The 26,541-nt window shown below is 36.7% G+C and overlaps 1 protein-coding gene and 1 non-coding gene across 8 annotated transcripts in view; both read left to right on the forward strand.

Annotated features, from left to right (window-relative positions):
• Window positions 1-26,541, forward strand: part of OSBPL8 (oxysterol binding protein like 8) — an 84,961-nt gene that overhangs the window by 50,211 nt on the left and 8,209 nt on the right. For 6 of the 7 annotated variants that reach the window (XM_071552183.1, XM_071552184.1, XM_071552187.1 and 3 more), the window contains 15 exons: window positions 5,121-5,191; window positions 8,431-8,511; window positions 9,312-9,413; window positions 10,645-10,848; window positions 15,331-15,415; window positions 16,515-16,686; window positions 18,510-18,750; window positions 20,117-20,301; window positions 20,968-21,049; window positions 21,713-21,811; window positions 22,273-22,369; window positions 22,680-22,778; window positions 24,241-24,338; window positions 25,668-25,757; window positions 26,348-26,484. In XM_071552183.1, the coding sequence (XP_071408284.1) occupies window positions 5,121-5,191; window positions 8,431-8,511; window positions 9,312-9,413; window positions 10,645-10,848; window positions 15,331-15,415; window positions 16,515-16,686; window positions 18,510-18,750; window positions 20,117-20,301; window positions 20,968-21,049; window positions 21,713-21,811; window positions 22,273-22,369; window positions 22,680-22,778; window positions 24,241-24,338; window positions 25,668-25,757; window positions 26,348-26,484 (1,843 nt within the window). Of the gene's footprint in view, window positions 1-5,120; window positions 5,192-7,763; window positions 7,958-8,430; window positions 8,512-9,311; window positions 9,414-10,644; window positions 10,849-15,330; window positions 15,416-16,514; window positions 16,687-18,509; window positions 18,751-20,116; window positions 20,302-20,967; window positions 21,050-21,712; window positions 21,812-22,272; window positions 22,370-22,679; window positions 22,779-24,240; window positions 24,339-25,667; window positions 25,758-26,347; window positions 26,485-26,541 lie in introns of those variants that run through there. The other variant, XM_071552189.1, reaches the window with a different exon arrangement.
• Window positions 17,725-17,873, forward strand: LOC139670774 (small nucleolar RNA SNORA5). Its single transcript, XR_011697549.1, has one exon. It is a non-coding gene; the product is annotated as a small nucleolar RNA SNORA5 (small nucleolar RNA).

The following is a 26,541-nucleotide window of genomic DNA, read 5'->3' on the forward strand; positions in this document are numbered from 1 at the left end:
AAATATGACATTTTATAAAACTTCATGTTTTACTGTGTAATAGTTCCTTCTCCTCTGCTTCAGGAAACAATTAGCCTTCTACCAAGAATCTAACACTGTTTTATTCAAGCTACTGAGGAAATAAAAATCTCAAAACTTGAAAGCATGGGGCTGGCAACTAGACAGATCTTTCTTACCTTTGAAATAAATGTGTGTAGTGTGGTAATGAAAAAAACCAGTTTCATTTTGTACTTTCCTTCCTGTATAGAATTCTGCAATTAAAGCTGATCGCTATCCATAAGTAGACAATGAATAACTTCTTAAATGTTTTCCATTTGTTCTGCATTTTTAATGAAAAAAATCAAGTCTAAATATATAACTAAAATATGTTTTCACTTTTGGAATTTCTCATATATCTCTAAAGAATTTAAACATTCTTAGTATGCTGAAAGGTATACTCTTTCAGATTGGTTTAAAAAAGAGTAGTTGTGACCTGTCTAAAAGATGCTCATATGTAGTTACAGCAATAATGGTTTATGGTTATTATTGTTTATTTTATATAGGCTTTACAAAAAAACCCACAACTGTGAGAAAATAGAAGGATTTTACTTATTTTTCTGATTACTTTGGTTTCAAAATCCATAGGGGACTCTGAATTAGTTAGTATAGGACTGTGTTCTTAAAACTGGTTGTTAGTAAGCTTTGAAAATCAGTCAGTTAAAAAGACTTACTTTTCCTTGAGTTCAATTCTTTAAAAAGATTTTTCAGGGTTTTTTTTGACCTGTTTTTATACAGCACCAGTATTGATAATTAACACTAAATGTAGCTCATACTTCTTCCAGAAGCATATAGTTTTTCAGCTTAATTATTTGTTCTTCACAACTACATATACAAACTAGTAATCAAATCAGTCTGTTCCTTCAGTTTGATTTTGAAGTCAGTAATACCGTGTCTTGGTTTGCTGTTTGTGATCTTTTCATGCATGGCATTACTTTCTTCTTACTGGTTCTTCTATATGTTGGAAAAGGTTTGCCAGTGCATAGTTATTACTTCTTTTATGGATAAAATAGATTTGACAAAAGTAGCGTGTTTTTTTCATGTATCCTAATTGCAGATGACATTTGCTGAGAGGTACAAAACTGGTATTTGAGAAGTAGGAATTGCTATGTGGCCAGTTTTGGCTTTGCCCTTCCCTCAGAATTGACTTAAGGGGCAGATTGTTGGTGCAACTTTAAAGAATAACCCCTGTGTTACACTTGAAATTTGAAATCTATTAACTGGACAGTTTTGCTTGAAAATGTACCCTCCTACAGACTTTTTCATAAACAGTCTTTAGTCTTACAGTGTATGTATCTTCATTTTTTGTCAGAGAATATGTTTTGAAGAATTTTTTTCTTTTGGTATTGACTACATATTCTGTCTCAGCCTCTAAAGAAGCTGTTTGATTTTTTTTTTGTTTAATTGGCATCTTGTGTGCAGAGGGTTCTGGTTTCTTCAGCTGCAAGCAGTTGTCAGGCTCTTTGATCTGTCTGAGCTCATCATGAATTTTTATGTAGGTTTTGGCCTGCAAGTTTTGGAAGGGCTTGCTGAGTGCTCATGGTAGGAACACACTAATGGAGAGATTCCCTTGGCTTGTAAGGTCACACCATGAGCTGTGGCTGACTGCACTGGCATTGGGATCCGTTCAGATAAGGAAGGTCACACTGGGAGAAAGTCTGTTTAAGACGTAGTGGTGCTTTGGACACAATCCCTGGTGTTCAGATCTGCTTTAAAGAGTACAGTAGTGGAGCTCTTGACTCTGAAGAATGCTAGAAAATCATACACAAATTGAAGAGATTTAATAGAGAAGAAATTGCAGAATTTCAACACTCGAATTTCTACATTGTGAAATGTGTGCTCAGGTTATTTTGCTGAAAAGTTTGTTTGAATTACAAGATGGGAAAGAGCAAGTAAACTAAAACATTTAAGCCCAAAACCACTTCTGGGTGGGTTGAAAAGCTTGGAACACTTTATTAGACCCTGCCTCTAGCCTCTCATACTCAGCTCCACATGCTGATTCAGTGGCTCTTTGGGGTGCAATTTTCAGTACTGTTGGGATGAACAAAACTACAAAAACCCCTGTAACATGAACCATCATTTGGAGGTGCACCTTTCTTGGCTTTGCTGTTGTATTTGTCAGAAATCTGTAGATAAATTTATTCTTCGTAAATGGTAGAAGGAAGAGTGGAAACAGTAGTTTTTATTGTTGCTTCTGTGAATTTAATTGTTTCCTTGACCAAGTGTTTTCCATGGCAAAGTGTGTATTGTCCCCAGCTTTGGCCTATGTATAGCTTTTTGTGATGTTTCAGTACAAATTTCCCTGCAGGTATTAGTGTCAAACTGTTCTTGCTAGATAAGTTAGATTTCTTTCTGATGTTTAGGTGTCTCCATCTCAATAGAGGCTCTCTGAAAAATATGTCTTTAGAGTGAGTGAGGCTGTGTCTGGATTAGCACCCAGGTTAGGATAAATTCTTTTAACATACATTTTAGAACATGAGGAGAAAAAACATCTATAATTGTGAGTGAGCTTATCTCTTCTGTCTGGAGGATGTTATAAGTAGGATGGTGTGGGATGTGAAGCTGCCTGTCTGGGTTTCCTCACAGACTGAGATGGAACAGTGCAAGTTGCACCAGTAGGTACAGCACCCTGCATTGGCTTTGCTAAAGAACCCCTGAGACAGCCCTTTTCTGTGCATGTGAGTGAGGAAGGGAACAGTGAGTGTTGTGACATGTTTATGAATCAGCACATACCCCTTGGGTTTAAGACACTGAAAACAAGGAGGTGAAATTTATGGAAATGCAACTGAACTTTGGCCTTCATGTCTAGTTCTCTGGGAAAGAAGAGCTCTTCATGTTTTCATTTCTGCTTGGTGGTACTGATGAAAAGTTTGTGAAAATAAAAATGTATGTCTGTTACATAAGGATGTATAAAGTCTTTAAAGCTGTTATGCTTTAGAAAGCACTCTGTAAATTACAGCTTATCTTCTGTAAGAACAATCCTGACTTAGCACTTCCCGTTGATTCCAACTACTGTCTTCTTTCTCATGCCATTAAATAAATCAGTAAAACTGGAAAATGCCTGTATTGCATTTTCAGTGTGACTTGGTTCCTATTGATGTATTTCTTTGGGGTAAGGAGAAAGCCTCTTTGCTATGGTTCTGGTGTGTGTTTGACTGCCTAAGACTGGCATCGAATCTGGTAACTTCTCAGGGAACTAAGGCAGGTCTGTCCTGAGGCTTGAAGCAACCTTGGTTTTGTTTCAACATGGGGTAACTTGTGCTGTAAGGAAGTTATGCTTTTGTATTTGGTGTTATATATGAAATGCAGCTTATGGTCTCTGGATCATTACATGCCTTTTTGTGGATTCCCTAGTACTGCAAATTTTCTGCCTCTCTAGGTATTTCTTCACTGTGATCAAATGCTCTTCTGCATTAAAGGTTTTGATTAGCTGAACAGCCTATTGCAGATGTGTTGGAAGAATTTCAAAATGAAGGGTTTAATAAACTGTGCTCAGGAGGGCTTTTCTGTAAAGATGTGCAAGAGTTGTTTGATTTTTGGTTTTTTAAGGCGTGTAGGGTTTGGTTTGTGTGAGCATAAAATGAAATACTGTATTGCAGCTTATAATTTTAAAAAATCTAGCCTCACTAAAGAATTTATACAAAAGGAAATAAATGTAATGAAAAAAAACAAAACAAAAAGACTGATTACCAGACCAAAACCAAGAGGAATCTCAGCTTTCTTATGTAGCTTGAAGATTAACCTAATGCCTGTTTAACTCCATGAAATTTCCCAAGATGTGTATTATTGTAATAATGTATTTAATTGCAATAAATGAATCAGTTCTGTCTTAGAGTTTCTAGGTATTATAAGCTGTGACAGAGTGAAGATATTAATTTTAAAAAAAATCTTACAATTAACTACTCAACACTGCTACAGAGTTAATAACAATTCTTTTGAAGCTCGCAGTTTGCCTGCACATACATACGTTCCCCTGAAGAATGTGAAATCAAGGAGTTTCTCATAAATCTCATTTCAGAGCTCTGAGTACCAATTTCTGTGTCAAAGTTCAGGCCACATTCAGAGGGATGCTTTGAAGCGCTTGTGGGTGCAGTTTGCCTGCTGGTGCAGTGCCCTCTCGTGGGCCACAGCTGTGCCAGGCTCCTCAGCTGCCTGGGCTGTTCCCGAAATCCATGGATGACTTCACAGTTATCTGCCTTCTTTCTGGAGAGTGTGCAAATTATGGCATGTTTACTTAGTCACATAAATGCATTGTGCAATTTGTTTTATTCCTGTTTATAAAAGCTTTAGGCTACACCACTCTCTTCAAATAAAATGGGTCACAGAGATGTTGTGTCTTGTAACCAGAGTAGATGATTTTTCTGCAAGAGAATGCTATGTTCTCAGTGTATGTTCTGTGGCATGTGGCAGCACCCATGCCAGTTGTAGCCCTCTTTTCCATAGTCACACATACACCAATTTCCGTTGCTTTTTGGATACTGGGAAGTGTGGGATTTGTACCGGAAGTCACAGAAGATAAATGTGGGATTTCTACAACTGTTTTAATACAAAACCTTGTACTTAGGCTTATTCAGTGTCAAATTGAAAGTGTAAATTGAAGGCTAATGTAAGGAACCTTTTCCATTTTCTTACCAAAAAAACCTGACTGGTAATCTTAATCAGATATGCTTTTCATGTAGGTGGTATGTAACAATTAGTTTTAGCTACAGAAATTAACAAATCAAAAAAGGCTTTATTTAGTATTCTGCTCTGGGTCTGCATATATGCAGGTAGGAAAGAGTGAGAAGATAAAAGGATGAAAGTTGGCACATTATATTTACAATTCATCAGGTTATTGGATTGGGTGCAGCATTATTCAAATACACTGGACTGTTCTTGCCTCTTAATGGGTATTAAAGTATTTTATATTGTAGTAGCTGATACATTTTCAGCTGGTGAGGTGGACTGGTGTTTATGTATTATTTGAAAATCTGATCTACTTGCACTTTATGCTAAACATAATTTGCAAATTTATTTCAAAGGTTAGCTCCTACAAATTGTTAATGTCTTCAAATAATTTGCAACAATGCTGTCTTTTCTTGAAGGTTTTGACAAAGGCAAGGATGATGTGTCACAGAGTAAAGAGGATGCAGCATGTTCTATGTCAAAAAGCAAGGTAAGGAAAGCAACCTCTTAATCTGGTTTTAAAATGTTGGTGTGTAAAGGAGTTATGCATTTTTAATTAAAGGCAAATGTATTTAACTTTTGTTGTGGATAATCTTGAAGGTGACACTTGAGAATCAGCAATAGATAAAGATTAAAGGGAATTTCTTAATATAGTTCCCAGGATGATGTCACATGAAGATCTATGGTTCAAAGTAGTGAAAATGAAACATGGAGTCAGTCTTCTTCCTGTCATCTTGTGGTGGGATGTTACCTTGCCATAGAGTTTAAAAGTTCTAACTTACCCAGCTGTGTTTCTCTTCTGTGGTTTTCTGTTTTCTGCTGGGATGTCTGCTGTCTTGTTACAAAGACAAATATGGTTACAGACAGTTAAACAGATTGTCAGGGCACAGCAAGTGTGAGCTGCTCTGGCAGGTGAGGACCCGACCCTGAACACAGGTAGCTCCCAGGGGGAATGGGGGAGATGCCTGCATGTTGCCACGCATGCTTTGGTGTGAGGTGGGCTCTGCAGCTCTTGGCGGTGGTGCTGGCCAAGGCAGAGGGATTGCATTTGAGGTCTCGACACAATTTTTTCTGTGATACTGAAGGAAAACAAAGAGACTTAAAAATTATAGTAGCATATCCTGGCTGAAATAGTGTAATTGGAATTGCATTGGGGTGAGCAGGTTAGTTTCTGCAGCAGGTTGTGCATTTTGGGATGTGTAGCTAAGCATTTCAAGCTGTTGGTGGCTTACATGTGACTTGGAATCACTAAACTTTGTGTTTTTTAGCTTTACTGCATCCTATAGCCTCATTTGTCAGGAATATCAAGCAAGTGTGCTTTACCATCCAGCTTGCTTCTGATCAAAATACTTATTTTGGTCCAGAACCTCTAAATAATTTTTTACTTAGAAATCAAGTTATTATGGTCTCTTCCAACTTGGATTTATTCCAGAGTCTCTTAATCACTTCTCTTTGACTATCCAATTCCTTTTTTCTCTTTCTTATATTTATTTTTCTTGGTTCTTGTGTTTCCAGGATCTTAACTTTGTGTTCTTTGCTGTTACTTTTGTTTGTGTCTTTCTGCTCTCAAAGATGAGACCAATATTTCTACTTCTGCTAATACATGTTTTTCTTCATCTGTCTTTTTGCAATTACTGCATGTGAGGCTTGATTAGACTGGTGGAGGTGAAGTAGCAGCCATTCTTTCTAAGTGAAAATGGAAAAGCACTGATGAGACTTGCCTGGAATCTGGTACTGAATGTACCTTGCTGGGAGTTGCAGGAGGTTTTCTTCAAAATTTTTTATCCCTTCCTCTTTGTGTAGGTGTAACACTGAGGAAGTTACTTCCTTAAACATACACAGGTCACAGCCTGTCTCATAATCCATTGGACAGGTAAATGTAGAATTCTACTCAGTGTCATAATAGTGAGCTTTAAAACTGAGACAATGAGAAAGTGAGTTTTTGTAGCCTGTGATACTTACTGATTTGGGGCTTTTTATATGCATGACCTTTAGATTGCCTTAGCTTTCTCTTAGCGAGCAACTAGAATATTTATGAATGTTTTGCTTAAGTTGCTCCATTATAGCTTGCATAATGAGTTCATTACCTCTTCTTATGTGACAGTGATAAGTATTTTTCCCCTCTTCTGTTACTACATTTAAAGTACTGTATTTCCTTTAGCATCTAGAGAGAGGAATTTAATTTCCAGGTGCACGCTCATCTTAAAGCTAAATTCTGAGTGTCAAGACCATACCTTTATTATAAAAAAAGAGGTTTCCTTCATTTTCTAATACATATATGGAAGTTAAAGAACAATTACTTACCATTGAAATAATGTTGAGCTAAAATTCCTTTTTACCAGTTACTGCACACATCTTTTACAGTAGCTAAGTAGACTCCTGTAAAGTCTTAGTTCTTAGAATTAAAGGCATCAAAGTAGAATAAAGTTAAATTGCTTTGTCCTGCTTGTAAATCTTTAATTTTTGTTTCTTTTCTTTGATCAGCTCGAGAGTGCTCAAGTGCATTGGTTTTATTATTGCAGTAAGGTTTCCTCAAAGTTTGCGTATTTTTGACTGTCATTTTATAGCATTCCAAACAAATTCTGTGAATAGACTTAGCACTGTAGTCTGGGATTTGAAGTGTTGAACAGCTTGAGAAACAATTTTCATAAACTGCCCTTGAATTGAATACACAGTTTAGAATGTTGCATTGATTTTTCTGGTTTTTATTTCTTTGACAAGGCAGAAACTTTGGGTCCACCAAAGTTTATTTCAGTTTATGTTTCAGTTCACAAAGAAATAGAACTCTTTGTAATTTATCTGAATTTGTATATGGTGGATACCTGTAGTCAGTGTTCTCTAATCTCTAGCTGGAATTATATGAGAACTCTGTGATAGACTCTTTTTCCACCCTTTTTTTTTTTCAACAAGGGATGTATCCCACAGTGAGTATTTGGCTTGAGTCCCCTTTCAGCAAATGCCAAGGAGTAAACTTTGAACCTTAAAAGATGTGGGGAGAGGCAGGGCGGAGAAATCATGTGGTGCTGAGGCAGCTCATTGTCCTGCCTGAACAAGGACTTGGGTGTCATAAACAAACCTGAGTCTCATTCCCCTGTCTGCTGCCAACTGTGAGCTTCTTGAAGACGACTTGCAAAGCGATCAGAGTGTGGGATTAGGCAGCAGAACAAGTGCCATTAGTGAATAGTTCTACTCTGATGATTTATAAAGCACTGAATCCTAGATTGAAGAGTCTGTATTTTCCTTCATGAGTCACAGGGTAAGTGTCTGTATGGCAGTTCATTTGGAGGAGCTGTCAAGTAATGGAGAAGACATTTGGATTCATATATCATGGGAAAGACTTGTGTTTAAACACCAGGATTATCCTAAAATATTCTCTCTTTGTTAAAGTAATGCCTAACTATTCAAGCCCACTCTAACAAGTAAGAGGCTACATGAGCTAAATATTTACTGTATGTAGTTCAGCTGCTTTTGGAGAAATCGCAGACTTCTTTCCCCTAAAACTCTTATAAAAAGAGACTCCATAAATAGGTAGTGAACAGCTCATGTTAAAAGTTGTAGTTTGTTGCTTTGGGGTTTTTTTAAAAGTGAAAGAAACAGTACAGAAGTGAGCGGGAATGGGGACCTTACAAATGTAACTGCACTTCAAACACTTTCTGAAGTGCCTGCATCAGTAATATATCCTTGTATTTATCACTGTCATTTATTTATTATGCATTTTGTGAATTTCAGTCTGAATCCAAGCTTTTCAATGGCTCTGAGAAGGACATCTCTTCATCTTCAAGCAAACTTACAAAAAAAGAATCTCTTAAGGTGAATTAATTTCCTAGTAACTCCTCATGAACTACAAATGCATGCACATAGTTTTACCTTATTCGCTAATGAGAAGACAAAAATGCCAAATAATGACGAGACCTATGGAATATTTAAGTATTGTGAGAAGTTGTGCTGTTGAATCTCTTTAAACTTTACTGTACTGCAGTCTTTAGGATGGTGCAAGATTATAGATAACTCAGAAGATTATAGGGTAATTCAGGTTGGCAGAGACCTCAGAATATCTGCTATACAATGAAATGACAAATGGAATTATCAAAATTACAGTTTGAATGCAGTACTTGTAGTCTAGTACCTTCTTCTCCCAGTGTTGTAATAGGACCATACTCCACTGTTTGGCAGATACCATGTCAGGAGAAACATAAAATTATTCAGCTTTGAAAGAGGGAGATACATTGCTGCAATTTTCTACTGGGAAGGGAACATATTTGATGGGTAAAGACTCCTGATCAGATAGTGTACCCATAAATCTGAACCTAGCCCAACTCTGGCTTTGTACTTAACACCAGGAAAGGAAAAGGGGATGGAGGTTGGTTTTGTTGGTTTTTCTTCATGGTGATTCTAGCAGGAGTTTAAAAGTCCTCAGTTTTAAAAGCAAATTGCAGCAGAATCTGAAATTAACTACGTCATAGCTGCTCTTGAAACAGAGCATGAAATAGTTATTCCTACCTTGAAGTCAAATACTGTGTTTTAAAGCTACTTCTCTGTATCTGTATTGCAAATTGCATTTAGCAGGTTTTTGCTCACCTTTTTATGCTTTTAAATATTTTTATTTACAGGTTCAAAAGAAAAATTACAGAGAAGAAAAGAAGAGAGCCACAAAAGAATTACTTAGCACAATCACAGACCCATCAGTTATTGTTATGGCTGACTGGCTGAAGGTCAGAATCCAAGTGTGAAACCTGAGTTGAACATGTAGCAGTTGCTTGCTGCTTTCTGACCAGAACAGAAAAGGCTCAATCTTTTACTTGCTGTTAATGTTTTTCTACAGGCACAGCAGCCACTAATTGCATCCCAAGGTCTCTGTGCTCAGATCCTTAGGGGAGCAATAGAGGAACCTAGCTCCCACTTAACTGCAGTCACTCTAGTCACATGCATCTTGTGTGTATAGCTGTTAACTCTGGATGAGTTGGCTTTGCAATTCTTATTTTGTCCTTCTCATTTTACACTTTAAAGTGAAGCTCTGTTACATCTGCAACAGTAGTGAAAAATATTCAGATTCTTGAATACACGCTTCTTTGTGCATTTCTGCTGATTTTCCTTTTTCCTTTGTTAAAAACTAACTGGTACCAAAGGTGAGAAATTAATTTCTCAAAGATTGCAGTCAATGTTATGAACAGTAGTGCAGTTGATATATTTTTACATATTTCTTATATTTATAAATATATTATTTTGATAGATATAGTACAGTAGTACTGTCTAATAGTGCAAGAAGAAAGACCTTTCACCTGTTTTTATTGTCTACTCTGAAAAATAACTTGCCAGGAAAAGGTTTCTCCAGTTTTTCAAAAACCAATGAAATCAAGCTAAAATATTGCTCAGAGGTCAAGTTGCCGTTCAGTCCTACAGACACAGAAGCGACTACAATCCAGAACTAAGAGAGTTGATGCAAACAATCTAATGAGATGTGGAAATTTGGAGAATTGGAAGGTTCTTTTATTTTGCATATGTGTTGATGTTAACAGCTGTTCTGAAAGGTTGTATCTAAGAAATTCAAATATATATGATGTAGTTTTGAATATCTTGTTTTTCTTATCAGATGTCTGCTCTGCATTCAGAGGAGCTCTGTCTCCAAAGATCATCCTGTCTTCACGCTATTGATAAAATATGTTCAGATACGAAAATTCATTAAGGTTTCAGATGAATTGTCATACTTCCCATATCTGGATGTGTGTATACCCATTTGTAGAATTCAGTATTCATCACGAGAGAATAGAAGAGTGAGCATTGAAATTGTACCTTTGTATTCCTCGATAAACCTGGATAAACTTTTGATATACCTTATAAACTCTGCTTTGAAATAAAACCTAATTAAATAATTCCAATTTTACTTTTGTTAAGGGGGATGGTTTTGATACTGCCTTCACTGAGATACAACTATTTCTCTTCTAGATTCGTGGTACCTTGAAAAGCTGGACCAAACTGTGGTGTGTACTGAAACCGGGAGTGTTGCTTATTTACAAAACACCCAAAAATGGACAGTGGGTAGGAACAGTGCTCCTGAACGCTTGTGAACTCATCGAGAGGCCTTCTAAAAAAGATGGCTTTTGTTTCAAACTTTTTCATCCTTTGGAGCAGTCCATTTGGGCTATAAAGGTTAGTGGTAGCATGCATAATTCTTAAGGGATGACTGGCATTAGCCAGCCATGAGTAAAGAGACCTGAATGAAAAGCTGAAATGCATTTTTTGTTACAACTTTATTGGTTTATTTATTCTGAATGTGAGCCTTCAACATCTAGTCCTGTTAATCAGAAAAACTATTTGATTTATGCTGCTCTGTATACTCAAAGCGATTCATAAATCTGACGTGCAAAGGGATGGCATTGAAGAGGTTAATGCCATCACTGGCAATCACATGAAGGAGTGAATATTTAACATTGTATTTTACATCAGCCAAATCTGAGAAAATAAGGTGGGATTTGCCAAAATGAAAGACTTGTGTTATAAACGTTTCTTGGTGTCCAAAACTATATTCTTGTAATAAAATGTCACCCTAGTTCAATTTTTTTGAAAGAGTAGAAATTCAAATTAGTTCCTTATTCAGTAATAGCTTATATTGTAACTTGTTTGATAAATCTGCTTGGTTTTGGCTACAATGTTAGGAAGATAAATGTTTTCATCCAGTTCTGATGTCTGTTTGCCCTCTCATACATGGCATAATATTGTGGGCAACTCTTATCTGTATTGAAAAGCACAATGTGTTCTACACAGCATGGGTTTATTTTAATTTCTTGTAAGAATCTTTAATGCTTGCTGTTACTCATTGCTTATAATCTGATAAACTATTGTAGTCCTTGTTTTGTGTTTACATGTGGAGAGGGGGTGTGGAAGCACAGCACAAGTGAAGATGTTTTCCTCCTGTAATGACATCTTGCCTTAGATGAAATTACAGAACAATAGTAGGAACTGTGTCAAAATTAATTAATTATGCACTCTGCAACATCTTACAATCTCACAATTAGTAGCTGTCATATCTTCTAAATCTTAAATTGTTAGGGACGTACTGTCACATTTGTAGAATATGCTGAATTGATTTTGTCATCCTTTCCTTAGACAGGAAGGTCAGTCAGCTTGTGATCGTTCTGATTTGTTATCAATGCTATCTAAATTTACCAAACTTAGATCAAATCATTTGTAGTTGCTTTTGAGTAATCATATTTTATTATTGCTTAGGAGGACTTTTCAGTAGTGATCTCACATTTGCAGATCACAAACTTCATATCCTTTTCCAAAGCTATAATGTTTGGTGTTAATGTCTTTATTTATGACATGTATACATACATTGCAAAGTGGTGGCCTGTCTGCAGAAGATCAGAAATCAGTCTTGTATTTCTTTATTGCTTGGCAATGAGAAATGGATTTGTTTGTTTTTTTAACTAGATATTTAGAATTTAGAGGACATACCCCACCAGATTTTTACTTTTTTAAGGTAGGTCAAATTTTAAACCTGAACCAGTTGATATTGTCCATTCTAAATGTGCTGAGAGCTGGAGTGGCATTTGTTCATTTTGGTATGGCTATTTGCAGTTGAGAATTACTGGATTTAATTAGACAAAAGGCCTTGAAGTTTGAAACCTTTTTCTGCCTTGTTTACCTAGTCCACCATAATGTCCTAGTTGCAGATTTATTATCATGAGGCAAACTTGCATAAGTGTAATAGCAATTGACTGATCTAGAGTAGATTTTACAGAACGAGCCTCAAGTCTAAGGCAAATAAGCCTTGTTAGCAGTCAGTGGAGGAAGACGGCATTGCAAGAAATATGTACAGAGGTTATGTAGTGCAGGAGGTTTTCTCACCTGAACACACCTGGTGTGTCCTTCTGTCAGACTGCAAATTCTCTTCTGCAGTAGTTTGTGACCAGTCACTTCACATGCTCCCTTAAGCCTGTTGCTGTGATCTTTGATGTTCCTCCTGCACTCTGAGGTAGCTGATGCATTGTACCTTGTTTTGTCTTCCTCATGCGCCTGGTCCTGATGCCATTTCAGTTTGCTAAAATGAAAAACTAGGAAAATTAATGCAAATAATTTTTTCTGAGTAAATGTAGTCAGGGGTAGCTGCTTATCAGTTTTCATTGCTGTTTTTGAATGAATGTTCATGGCATTTGAGTTTTATTGTCATGAATATTCTGTAGGAAGTAAACATTGAATTTTTTTTAATCCAATGGAACTGTTGGCTTGACTATTGCCTTGTAGTAGTTGTAGCATCATCCATCAGGAGCAGAGTCAATTCAAATAAAGTCACCTAGCAAAATGGAAACTAATGTACCTCTTGTACAGAACACTAACATACTGAAAACTGATTTTGAAGCCATAATGGGTGATATCAAAGAGAAGTATCCATTGCCTTTGGATCAGTAATCCATTAGAGGAAATCAAGATCCATGAGCTGTTACTTAAATTAAGTCAACGTACGTAAATGTTCACTGAAAATTACTCATTTGGTTTTAATCAATGTATTGTTAAAACACCTAAGGGAGTATAATTTTTTTGCATTAAAAAAACAAGACCAGACACCAAAACCACACTTCATCTCTAAATTATAGTTGCTTAGTACAAAGTAAATAGCGCACCCTAAAGTGACTGCAGTATAAACCTAATGGGCAGATCTCATGAGAAGTCTGCCCTTAGTCCATGTCCTGTGACCCAGGAGTTTCAAGGACTTGTGATGGCTGAGGCCTGTGCACTGTGCTGGTGCCGTGGTCCCCTCCATGCAGCACCCCAGCACTTCTCCCACCCCTGTCTGGCACCATGGTGCTCTCTCCTCCTCAGGTGAGGAGGGTTGGCTTCTTCCCTGCCACCACGCCCTTGGGGTGAGCAGTAGTCATGCATGGGATTGTCCCTTCTGGTTCTTGGTGCCAACTAACTCCTAGGCCCAGTTTTGCTGCTTTACCAAAGACCTTTTTTTGTTAGGCACACCTTTCTACTCACTCAGAGGGAGACTGAGGTTTAGAATCTTGTTTCTAACACCCAATTGCTGTTAGTCTATGCTGACTATTTGAGAGTTTCTGAACATCATTTACACCCGCACTAGCTTGTGTGTACTGGTATTAAGGGCCACCAAGACTACTTGGTTATCCACTTCTTGCCTTCAGAAATGTTCTGGCTGTTTCATTTGCTTGCTTCTAAAAGAATCTGCCTTTATCTGCTTTTGCTCAAAACTTCTGCTGGCTTTCCAGTTCCCTCTTTTAAGCCTTGTACTGACTTTTCATTAGGCTTCTCCAGGGAAAATCAGTGAAGACCAAAGTGTGTTAACTCATCAGTTAGGCAGGCTTAACCCAGCTTTCAACGATAGCTTCAAGTATGTTTAATACAGCCCTCTTTGCCTATCAATTGTTGTACAATTACCATAGGTAAATGTTTCTGAGAAGAAACTTTAAAATGGTTATTTAACATTTTATTCGAAAATGAAACTTGACAGTAATGTAAAGGTCTTTTGGTGGTTTTTTTTTAATGTGAAAAGTGAAGAACTTATAAAACTTTGGCATTTGATATCCACTGTGTATTTTTCTGTTGAACTTAATGTCATGGTTGCTGATGCTCTTTATAGAGAGAGACTTAAGCATCTAAATGTCTTTTGTGGACCCAGGCAGCATCTTGGGGTTTTTTATTGAGAAAATGATAAGCCTACCGTTAGGTACCTAAGTATTTTGTGCAACTGACTACTGCGTAGGTAGAGAAGTTTAAGGGGAAGGAGGGAGGGAGAAAGGATTAGTGGGTTTCAATAGCAATACATAGTGGTTATTTCTCTTTAAACAGTTGGCTCATCTGTCTTCTGAAGACAGACAAAAATTGTGTAGTTCTGAAGCATAGGGTGCTGTTGAGACACCAAACACATTGGCATATAAAATAAGCATGAAGTAGATCACTGAATAAGACCTCCCATTCTATGAACCGTACCATCCTTCTACAGATTGAGAGGAATCTTTGCTCTCATCCAGAGCAAATAAGACTGGGGAGGAGAAAAGGCAGTTGCTGTACAGATGTGGGATCTTCTACTAGGCAGCATTTGTTGTAAATCAACTCACTTACACCAGCCCATAGACACATCTTTTGGTTTGCTTGTTTTCAGTCTTACCTCTTCAGCTGAAATACTGAGTGGAAGAGGAATAGCCTGTCCCTGTCATCTCTCTACACCCATCTGCAGGAATCCCTGTACAGTGAGGGTGACTCCCCCATGGCGTTCCTTTTGATGCTTTTGTCGTCTTGCTATAAGTAGCATCAGCAGAGCCTTTCCAACTACTATGCCAAGTCTGATTTACACACACACACACACACACACACACACAAAAAAAAACAACCAAACAAACAAACAAAAAAAACCCACCAAAAATTTTTTTGAATCCCAAAGACCATTCTTTTTAAAGTGGGCTTGAATTGGGTCCTATATTTAGAATTAAGTCTTTGAAGAAGAAATACATTAAAAGAGGGCTGTTCATCTTTCCCTTCATGTCTTTGTTAGATGAATGCTGAGTGATGGTAAATAGCCCTGCAGTGTGTCAGTCTGTTATTACATTGAATGATAAACTGCAAAACCGAAATAAAATATCTGATGGTTTTCCTTGTTTTGTCTATTTCAAGGGTCCCAAAGGTGAAGCAGTTGGTTCTATAACTCAGCCATTGCCCAGCAGTTATTTGATCATCCGAGCCGCTTCAGAATCAGATGGTGAATAGATATTTCATTGTTTTTAGCAGTGACAACAGTTAGTTATTAGAGATGGTTTGAGTTGTCTCATTGTGTCTGTTACAGCACTTTGATTGCAGTTTAATTGTTGAACTTCTCCCTTAATTTAATACATTTGGTTGTTTTGGTACTAGCAGTTTTTCGTCATTATTAAAGGAGAATATTGACCTGAAGAAAGTGTCATTGAACTCCTTGCAGTTGCCTTGTGTTGATTGGGTAGAGGAGAGGGAAGGGATTTTATGCTTTACCTATATTAACATACGTCTAAATATCAAGCTAGTGCCTTTCTAAAATGCTAATGTGGACGTATTCTCATGAAAGTATTTGCATGTTAAGTGCAGCAGTTGCATAGAGTTCTAGTAGTAAAAATTCCCTCAAAATGCAGTTTTGTATCACCCTTCATTGGGAAGGTGGTGGTCAGTGCAAATGTCTTGCACGGTTGCAACGTGAAAGCAAAATTTAAGACTGTTGAGTAGCCCTTCTAGCAGGGTTAATTAAGCAAACCCCTGCAAATTTAAAAACAGGACTCTGTTTGCCTTATGTTTTAAGAAACGGAAACATACATGGAAATGAAGAAGTAAGAAGTAGAAAGAATGCATGAATTTGTTTAGCTACTTTTCCCCAAAGAAAATTATAATATCTGCTTTTTATATTTCAAAATTATATGCTATCTTTTTCCACATTATTATCATGTCAGGCAAATTTTTCTGGTTGATGCAGTTACTTAGGCTTCAAAACTAGAGCAGGGCTGCAGGCAACTTTGAAGGCATTTAACAGTCAGGGCCTGGGTGGAATCAGGCTTGTATTAAGGGAAAAATGCTGGCATATGCTCTAATGGAATCACATTTTACCTTGCTTGTCCTGCCCTGAAGCATCCCTTGTACTAGAGGTGTGTAGTTGTGAGTTTTTATATCCCCACCAGATTATAAAATACAATGTATATAACATGGAACAACTCTGAAGTGTGTTCTCAAAGGCAATGTAAGCAGTCCCGAAGGATTAATTTTTCCACTTAGGCAATGGAAGTAGTTTAGTTCTGTTAAATTCTTGATTTTTAGTCTAATACTAAATTTGTCTTTAGGCAGGTGTTGGATGGATGCGTTGGAGCTGGCACTGAAATGTTCAAGTCTGCTTAAACGTACAATGATTAGGGAAGGTAAAGAACACGATTTGAACTCTTCAGCAGACAGTAGTCATGTCTCTTTCTATGGTCTGCTTCGTGCTAACAACATGCACAGTGGAGAAAACCTACCGTAAGTGAATTAATTACTAAACCTAATTGTCTTTTTGGCAGAACCTAGTAGTGATAATTTCTCCAAGGGAGATTAAGGCTGCAGTTAATTTTGCTCTTGAGTTCTCTTTATATGCCTTACTTGCACAATGTTTTATACCCTGCACATAAAACAAATCTTATTTCAAGCAAAATTGATCCAGAGGAAAGTTTGGCTCAAGGAACTCAAAGCTGAGTATCACACCAGTAAGTTTAACTATTCAGTTAAGCTGTTCCAGATAGAAAAAACTGGAATTTTCTGTTGGTGTCTCTTGTTAGCTTCACCAGAAAATCAGAAGCTTAGTACATGTGGCAGACATTGGTACATGTGAGTTTAAGTTGCTGTTCTTTGGTTAAAGAAATTAATGATCCTCTTAAATTATTTCAGCATGTTTTATCTTTGAATCATCAGATGAAAAATAATTCAGTCACCTTATGATTAAATGTATAAAAGTTAAAATTGTCTAGTACCACCTGTTATCTGAAGTCTGAGTGCCCTTTGCTGACTCGCTACTTATTTCAATAAATGTTTTCAGCCAGGTTTTTGTGAACATAAGTTTGTGTGGAAATACATTATAAACAAGTGTAGTGAACGAATGGTGTTTTCAAACACCTTCAATTGTGGTACCAAAGTACATTTGAAAATGTAAAAGATTTAGTCCTTTATTTGAAATCATTGGGTCTGAATCTTGTGCTATGAATAGTAATCTTCCACCAATTCAATGCACTTTCAGGTGGACATAAATTTATTTCAAATAATCCCTCCCTCCTATGAAGACTTAGCTGTCCATCTGTCTTCTCTGTGAGGGCAGGAATTTTGTATTGCTTTTGAGAGCATGCTCCTGTATTTGAGACAGAGACCTGAACTGGGGAAAATGTACTTTTTTTTGGCATAGATGATCTGAGAAAAGCTCAGAAAAGGCAAACTGTTGTCTCCAACAACAATTCAAGACCCTATACAGATGACCAAGCTTGGCTCAGCTACAGTTTTGCTCTTTCTGTTGTCTCATAGAAGCAATATAACTGCTGTGTACAATTCAGCTGCAGATCTGTACTCTTGAATAGTAGTTTAATATCAGCTGCTGGCCCAGATTACAGTCACAGCAATTAGTTACAGCTGTTAAGTCTAATTAAGACTAATGCTTTGATTAAGTAGGTCTTTTGATATAGCATATTCTAAGAGTACTCAATGTGTTTAACTACCTAAGCAAAAAAACTGGCAGGTCTAGCTTTAATGGGGTTGGCAGAAGAGGGAGAAGAAAGGTGACAGCAATTTTAACATCGACTGAGAGTGACCTTTTTAAGTATATTAATACCAGGAGGAGGTCCAAGGAAAACAGTGGACCAGTACTTGTTGAAGATGGTTGCCTGAGAAACAGGGATGAAGAAAAAGCGGGCACATTCAATGCTTTTCTTTTGGCCTCAGTCATTAATAATACTAATAGACCTTGGGCTGCCTGATCCTTTTAAGTTGAAGCCCATGAGGGCAGGACCAGTGAATTTGTGGACACCAAAATTGTAAGAGACCAGTTGTATCAGCTGAATGTTTGTAAGTCCTTGGGCCTGATGTGGTTCATGCCAGAGTAAGATATGCAGGTCCCTTCCAGTGTAACTGTTGTAAATTTGGTGTGTTTGACAGTTTGAGAAGAGTACATCCTGTATGTTTTCAGCAAAGCTGGTTTGACACAGCTGCCAGATCAGGCTTAATACTGGCAAATTTAGTGTATATTTTATTAAGATCCTGGTTTGGAGACAATGAAATTATTGTGTGAAGTTAAAGATTCATTTAGCCTTTTTTTTTAATAGGTTAAATGACAGTGAAATTGAAAGGCATCATTTTAAAGATCAAGATACGTACTCTGACAAATCTGATAAGGAAAATGACCATGACCATGACCATGAGGAATCTGATAATGATGGATTGGGGAAAAGCGAAGAAAGTGACAGCGACACATCAGAACGACAGGATGATTCTTTTGTTGATCCAGAACCAATTGATATCACGGAAACTACTTACTTAGAACAGAGTCCTGAAGAACTTGGGGAGGTAAAAGTGCTGTTCATATAGTGAGCAAGCAGCGTCTCCAAATAGAAAACTGGTATTACAGGGGTCAGAATACACTTAAAAGCTGACTTGCAGGATTGGCTTTTCATATTTTTCTGCAATAACGGGTGGAAAAGTTTCTGTTCACCCATATTGTGCTCTGCTTTGCCACTCTTTTGCTAATGTGTGAGATTTTAACAGAGATAATGAAATTATCTGGAATATTGCTTAGACAAAAGACACTATTTGAAAGGGCCACCTGCAGCAGAAGCTGACCATGACTACTTGTTCTTTTCTTGTTACTTCTATTTGCTTTTTATTAACTTAGGTTTTTTTCTTCAAGTAAAGATCTTCAAGTTGAAGGTTTGAGTGCAAGTTGACACTTATTTTTTAATATTGTAAGAAAGAAGTTAAGCAGCTGTGGGGTCTGCAGAATTTAGTGGAAAGCTTGCTGTATTTCTGACAGCACCTTACATTCACGCTTCAGAGCTGCCATTCCACTTCTACAGGTTGTTTTATTTATCTACACAGACAAATGCAACAGGGATTTGTAAAACAAAAAACTTGGTAACAGAATTTGAAATAAGGTTTTTCTCAAATCTCTCCTTTCTCCTCAAGTGCTAACTATTTGGTTTTTTTCATACCTATGGGACATGAATACTTTATGCTTTAATGTTTTCTATTATTGTGTTTGGACAAAGCAATATTTTAGGAAAGCTGAGGAGTTTAAGTCAACCATAAATTCTTGAAGATGCATTTTAGAACTGCTCTGGAAAGAGGGATGCTTTTCCGTGCTTTTACTACAACCCTTGCTTTTGATTTCAGAAACTGTAAGGAAGAATATCTCCCCTCGGACTGAAGGGAGCATACTGGAGTGTGGCTGCTGGTTTTGCTCACTTACCCTTAAGTCATAGGTTTTTTTAAGGAAAACCACTGATAGTGCTGATTGGTCAAGGCAGTGAAAAGCATAAATGTATCAGCTTTCATGGCTGGGAAAAGCTGGTAGAATGAACAGCCTTTTTAGTGTATAAGTCCTGCATGAGAACAGAGTAATGTACTTGATGCTTCGGAAAGGACTAAGGAAGGATTTCTGAGCAATATTCTACCTCAAATTTTTCTCGTCTAAGGCTGATAAAAACAAATGTAATTTTTAATGCTGAATAGTATATCATGCCTTTTTTTAAAAACATATCATAAGTGTATTTATAGAGACCTGATCTTTCATCCATAGTTGCTTCATCATCTGTGAGTGGTTCATTTTAAATATCCATTTTCCATTCTCACTGCAACCTTAGAAAATGTTGACCTGTCTCCTGGAGGATTATTTTCTTTCTCCTTTCTATAAAAGCAGTTTTTTTGTTCATCCTAGGCAGGGGAGGCTGCTCAGACAGAAGTAGTGTCAGAAGAAAACAAAAGTTTGATCTGGACACTGTTAAAGCAAGTCCGGCCAGGAATGGATTTGTCCAAGGTTGTACTGCCTACATTTATCTTGGAACCTCGCTCTTTCCTGGACAAGCTGTCTGATTACTACTACCATGCAGACTTTCTGTCTGAGTAAGTCAGTTCTATCTCTGCTTTTCATTCTTTTTCATTTTTTTAAAATTGAAATAGGGCAACAGTGTCAGATACCCTTGTTTTCTGAAAACTATCTGCCTGAGAGTTCATATGGTACATCTTGAACTCTGGCCTCTCTTTGTAATTTAATAGCAATCATATTGCAGGCATTTCTGGTTTAGCTTCTGAAAACTGGTTAGAAGACGTCTCAAAATTAGTTTGGGGGGTTTTTTTGTCAAAGAAGCATATATAGAATGGTAATCCAGTACCAGTTAAACTTTTCAATACAGTGTTAAGTTCTGTCCAGATTTATAGTTGCCTGTTCAAATGTAGCCAAGACTGTAAATTGAAATATTACTCAGCTCTGCATGTGAGTAGACTCGTTCTCTGGAGTAGTATCTTATAAGTGGAAGAACTTGAGTGCAGGTGGAACAGAATTTAATTTTACAAAGAACGGACTCACATATGGAAATACCATTTCTGATTTTTTTTGTTTGATTTCCATTTTCTGACAATTACTTGACTTTGGTGAGATTAGGCTGAAAGTTGACAGTACTACAAATCACAAACCTGTTGTTTTAGTTCATAGATTCAAGATATGTCATAATGATTGTTATAGCTGAGACAGTACTGATATTTGATCTGTGTGTTCTGTCTGTTTCACAGAGCTGCTCTTGAAGAGAATGCTTACAACCGCATGAAAAAAGTAGTGAAGTGGTATTTGTCAGGATTCTACAAAAAGCCAAAGGTGTACTTTCATGTATTATTTTGTCTTTAGTCATTGTGTCTAGTTTGAGGGCTTAGGGATGGAGTAAATTTTTTCTTTTAAATTACATTGTTATGCATTTTTTTAAAAAGCAAGATCTAAGTTTTTGTTTTTGTTTCTTACACAAATACATCATGGAACATTCTGGTCCTTCGCCATGCTTAAAGTAGACTCCATTAAATTTTTTTTGGCCCTTGGAGTAGAAGCTGAACTAAATATTTTTTATAAAGTTGAAACAGTTTTATATTTACCATTCTTCAGTGATAACATTCTGCAATTGGAGGACTAATGTTTCCACTGCTTCGTTTGGCTTTTCACTAAATACTCTTTAAAGTCATGTTGGTGGGAAATTGTATTGAAAGAAAGTACTTACTACATAAGTTCAGATAAAAGCTCTGCAATAATTCTACCACAAAAATCTTATATTCTGTTTGTCCTTACATGTAGCCTGGAATAGTATGACAGTTTCCTTAGAATGAAGAACAGAGTAACTGAGCACAATATTCAAATGATGAAATCAAGTACTATGTACTTTTAGCATATATATTGTGATTATTTTTTGTGTGTGTCTTATCTTCTGTGATAGACTGACATATTTTTTGACTTGTGTACTTGCATAGTATGGTTACTCTCTATTCTGTTTAGGGACTAAAAAAGCCGTATAATCCTATACTTGGAGAGACTTTCCGCTGCATGTGGATTCATCCAAGGACAAATAGCAAGACCTTTTATATTGCTGAACAGGTAGCTGCAATAACTGGAACAAATGTTTTGAAGTAAAATAAATGTCTCGTATATTTGTGCTAGCTAAATGACATGGTAGCTTGAGGAAATGTATTGAAATATATCAATAGTATCCTAAAAGATCTCCTGGTGAGTGTAGTTTTCTCTACAGATACCTCCTTTAAGTGTCCCTTCCTAGAGAGACAAAGAGAAAGGTGTTTCCATAATTTCTGTTCCCTCTTCCTTCAGGAGACTCAGGTGCTAATGTTCTTAACTCTTGAAATTCAGTAGGTGTTTGCTTGATCTTTAAAGATTATAGTCACATTTTACATTTATTAACTGTATTCTAGTGTGTGCAGCCTGAAGTTTGCATTCTGTCATTATATATATTCAGGGTTTATACTATATTGCATGTTCTTGTTTTTCTTTTTTTCCCCTCTCTTTCTCTTTTTTTTTTTTCAAATGTATGGTTTTTTCAACAGGTGTCACATCATCCTCCAATATCTGCCTTCTATGTTAGCAACCGCAAGGATGGTTTTTGCCTTAGTGGTAGCATTTTGGCCAAATCAAAATTCTATGGTAAATAACGGGGGTTTTTTGGTTGTACTTTTACTGAGGAATGTAAAATTGGTGCATGTGACCTGTGTTTTGTGGATGAAAGAAGGCTGTTAGAAGAGTCAATGTTTGATTGTTGTATTATCCTTTCTAATTTTTAGTTTTGGAGTATTTATTTTTTAATTGGAAACACTGTATCGTAGTGGCTTTGCTAGACAGGATAGATTGCACTGCTACATATACTGATGTTCTTAATGTTAATGCTCATTTATTAGGAAATGTTGGCTGTTATCTTTCAGGGTGAGAAATGTGATATTCTGTCTTTGAATTTCAGGGAATTCATTATCTGCCATACTAGATGGAGAAGGACGGCTAACATTTCTAAATAGGGGCGAAGATTACGTAATGACAATGCCATATGCTCATTGTAAAGGTAGCGTGGGGTTTTTTTCATTCTCTAGATGATAAAGTTATGAGAATAGAAGTTTGTTATTTTAAATAGTTCATTATTCTAAATAACATACTCTGCTGGATTCAAGTATGTCATCTGAGAAGAATCTTTTGCACATTGGCAACATTGGTGGATCTAGGCTTCCACATACTTTATCAGAAGAAAAATACATCTAAGCCATGGGGGGGGGGGGGGGGGTGCATAGAATTTTTTTTTCATAACTACTAAGAAATAGTAAGAGCATATATATAGCTGTCACTACATGACACTAATTTACTGTTTGAGTTGCTTTTTCTTTAGAGTAATTTTGAGCTTTTCCAATATTTTCCTTCTCTAAACATAAAATGCAGTGTAGTATCTGCATCACACTGTGTAATTCAAGTGTAAATCCTAAACATTTGTCATTATGGAAACCTGTCAGTAGTTTGTAAAGCTTCCTGAAAGGTCAGTAGTAGTACAAAATAAATTGCAGAATTGCTCATTTTTAAGCTGTAACTTATTCAGCATTGTCTACCCATGTATTCCAAAATTCCCAATTAGAATAGGTAGAATTCTCTTTCAGAAGCCTGACTATAAATACAGCAAATACAATATTTTCTTCATTTGAGTTATATGAAGATCAGTTAGCAGAATTACAAAATTTGATGTGAGCTTATTAGGCTTTTCTTTTTCCATTGTTTTTGAATGTTTTTAATACTGTGTTGAAATTTTTTATGGCTTTGGTAACAAAAATAATATTAAACAATTAAAGCACATAACATAGTGGAATAAGGAGGACTAGTGTGACTAGTAAAGCTGATATATAGAGAGAAAGGTAGAAGAATATGCAGAGAAGGAAAATGTGCATGGTGAAAAAAGCATATTTGCACATGCACCCACTGTATGTAAAATATATTCAGTGTTTCAAGCACTGGATTGCAAGGGAATGACAGTGATCATGGGAAGGAAAGTGTACTCAGCATTGCCAGCCTTGTACTTCCAAAAGTCTTCAAGGAGGTGATCAGTGCTGTCTTGTATCGGTTGTTGATGATTGTCTTCATCTGTGATCTCATTGTACACACTGCTTCTGTTGAGCAAAGTTTTAGTTTGCTCTCTTTGTTTTAGATTATTTTATTACCTTAACCTCAGAAGCTTCCCTCCTCCGGTCATCTTCAGTAAGACTAAACATCACCCTTGCTAGGACCAGCAGCATACACTGCCAAAGATATGTCTTCATAAGCTGTTTTCCTGCTTGTCTGTAATTCACTTAGATTTCTTTGTTTCTGTTTGGGTTATCTTACTTGGCAGAAAGATCATGATTATCAGTAGGAAAGGTCATCTGAAAATACAACTTTTCCTCTGGCACAAGCACATTGCTAGGAACTGTACCCAAGTAGCTTACGTTTTTTGTTTGGTTCAGTTCAAAACATTCATTTTAGCTCTTGGGGTTTTTTTCCTCTTGCAGGAATTCTTTATGGCACAATGACCTTAGAGCTTGGAGGAACAGTCAACATCACTTGTGAGAAAACTGGCTACAGTGCAACAATCGAATTCAAACTCAAGGTTAGTAAAAGGTGTGAGAGTGGGCACAAGGAGAATGAACGTAATGAAAAAAAAAATCATTAGGTCACTCCTTAGATATGGTCTGATTTAATATGGAATTATCTTTTGGGAAATGGAGGAATTTTTGTTTTAACTGCTGTGTTTCCAGCTATGTAAACCTATCAAACTATGATTTTTTTTTTAACCAAAGGAGTTATATTGTAATTCTTAGCGTATTCTTCTGGGTCCAAAGGTTTTGACTGCAATTTACAGTGCCGTCTTCATGTCTGGTGATAAGGATGCAAATATGTCATTAGTTGTATGACTCTTAAGAATAGCTCTAATGAGGAAAAAAGCAGTGGTCTGTCTCATCCTCAGCAGTGACAACAGTGTGTGTCTAGGAAAGTGCAGAAACAGGGGAAGAGTTTAGTCATCTGATCAGTGTTTCAGGCATTTTGCATGTTGCTAATACACCTTGGTGATTTTTATTGCTCTAAAAATGTTCAGAGTCTTTTTAAACTCCTGGAGAACCTGTGGAGGAAAACTCCTACCCACATTCTCCTCTTTAATCCTGGATGAATCTAAGTTGCTCATGACACCTTGAATAAAAATGAATGAAAGGCTAACAGTTGGCCTGCATTTGTCAGCCTAGTGCCCAGTGCTAAGCAACAGTTAACATGGACTATTTTTGGCAGCTGTGCTTGCAGTAGGAGCATCTCTTCACTTATGCAGGCTAAGCAAAGGTTTCTAAACTACTTCTAGATGGCTTGCACTTATGAAAAGTATATTTTCCACCTTTGAGGCAGAAACTGATTTCCAGCTGAACAAAAAGTTATCAAGAAGTGTGCACATGGAAAGGGAAACTGTCTCCTGTTGAAATTACCGGGGAAACGTAAAAGTTGGCAGGCTGTGTTAACTGATTTTGCCTTGTCAATCCATAGGATACATGGGCAGTCTGTCAAAGTCCAAAGAAAATCCCTGGCCCTTTGCTTCTGCAAGAGTGACTCTCTAGTAACAAGTGGACTTGGCAAATTGGTGAAATTAGTGTAGCAAATTACTGTGTCCTTTAGGAGATCATGTCACTGTTTTCTGCATTATTTACTATTTTCTTTACACATTTCTTAGACAATATTTTTGTTCATCAAATCTCTTGAGAAAATACAGCGTTAAGAAACCACTTGCTATCATTTTAGACTTCTTTTGGGGCTTAAATAGGCAGAAGATCTAATACTAAAAGCCATCACGGCTGTTTACAGCACATTTCATAAATTCACTTTTTTCCTTAAAATTAAACATAGAAACAAAAATGTTATCAAAATAAACATGAAACAATTTCTTTTTGTTTTGCAGCCTTTTTTGGGTAACAATGACAGTGTTAACCAAATATCAGGGAAAATTAAGCTTGGCAAAGAAGTTCTGGCTATTTTAGAGGGTCACTGGGTAAGTAGTGAGTGATGGTCTTTTTTAAATTCTGGCTGACAGTTGAGACAGGTGAAAATAGCACTTAATTACAAAAAAGAGTCAACTTCAAAAAAAAGAAGAGTACCACTTTTATAGAAAGTATTCAACAAAGTATAGAATCAATATAGTGCTATTTGCAGCTGTTAAAAGATGGAGAAGTTGTGAATGTTTGAGTAGTCCATGAAGAAAGTAAAACATTTCTTCACAGTGAAGGTTGTGAAATGTTTTGGTATACGCGTTAGTACTATGCAGAATTGTTATGGCACAGCATGAAATATTTAAGCTTATTGCATTTCTGATGAGATGACATGGCATCACTGGTTTTTGAACGTGGTAATCATTTCATTGCATCTCTGCTCCAAGTTAGAACCTAGCCCAGAAGGCAGAAATAGAATTTTAAAGTTAGCCTTTCTAAATTTTCCTAACTGTCTGCATTTAAAGGGAATTCTTCTACATTAATTTACACTAATTCTTTCTCATTACAAAAAAAAGGCTTATTCCTCCCGTTTTTGTTACTTTGGCACTCTTTGAGATAATTACAGTTAAGGTAATAATTATATCTGTTACAGGACAGTGAAGTTACTATCAGTGACAAGAAGACAGATGTTTCAGAGACATTCTGGAACCCAACATCTGATATCAAACAGCGCAGATTACCTAGATACACAGTGAAGTTTGAAGAGCAAGGTGACTTTGAGTCAGAGAAGTAAGTTCTGTTTAGAACCATTTATTTATTTTGACAAAATAAAACTCATCATCTTCT

Source organism: Pithys albifrons, chromosome 3 (assembly GCF_047495875.1).
Source record: "Pithys albifrons albifrons isolate INPA30051 chromosome 3, PitAlb_v1, whole genome shotgun sequence".
In the NCBI taxonomy this organism is placed as follows: domain Eukaryota; kingdom Metazoa; phylum Chordata; class Aves; order Passeriformes; family Thamnophilidae; genus Pithys; species Pithys albifrons.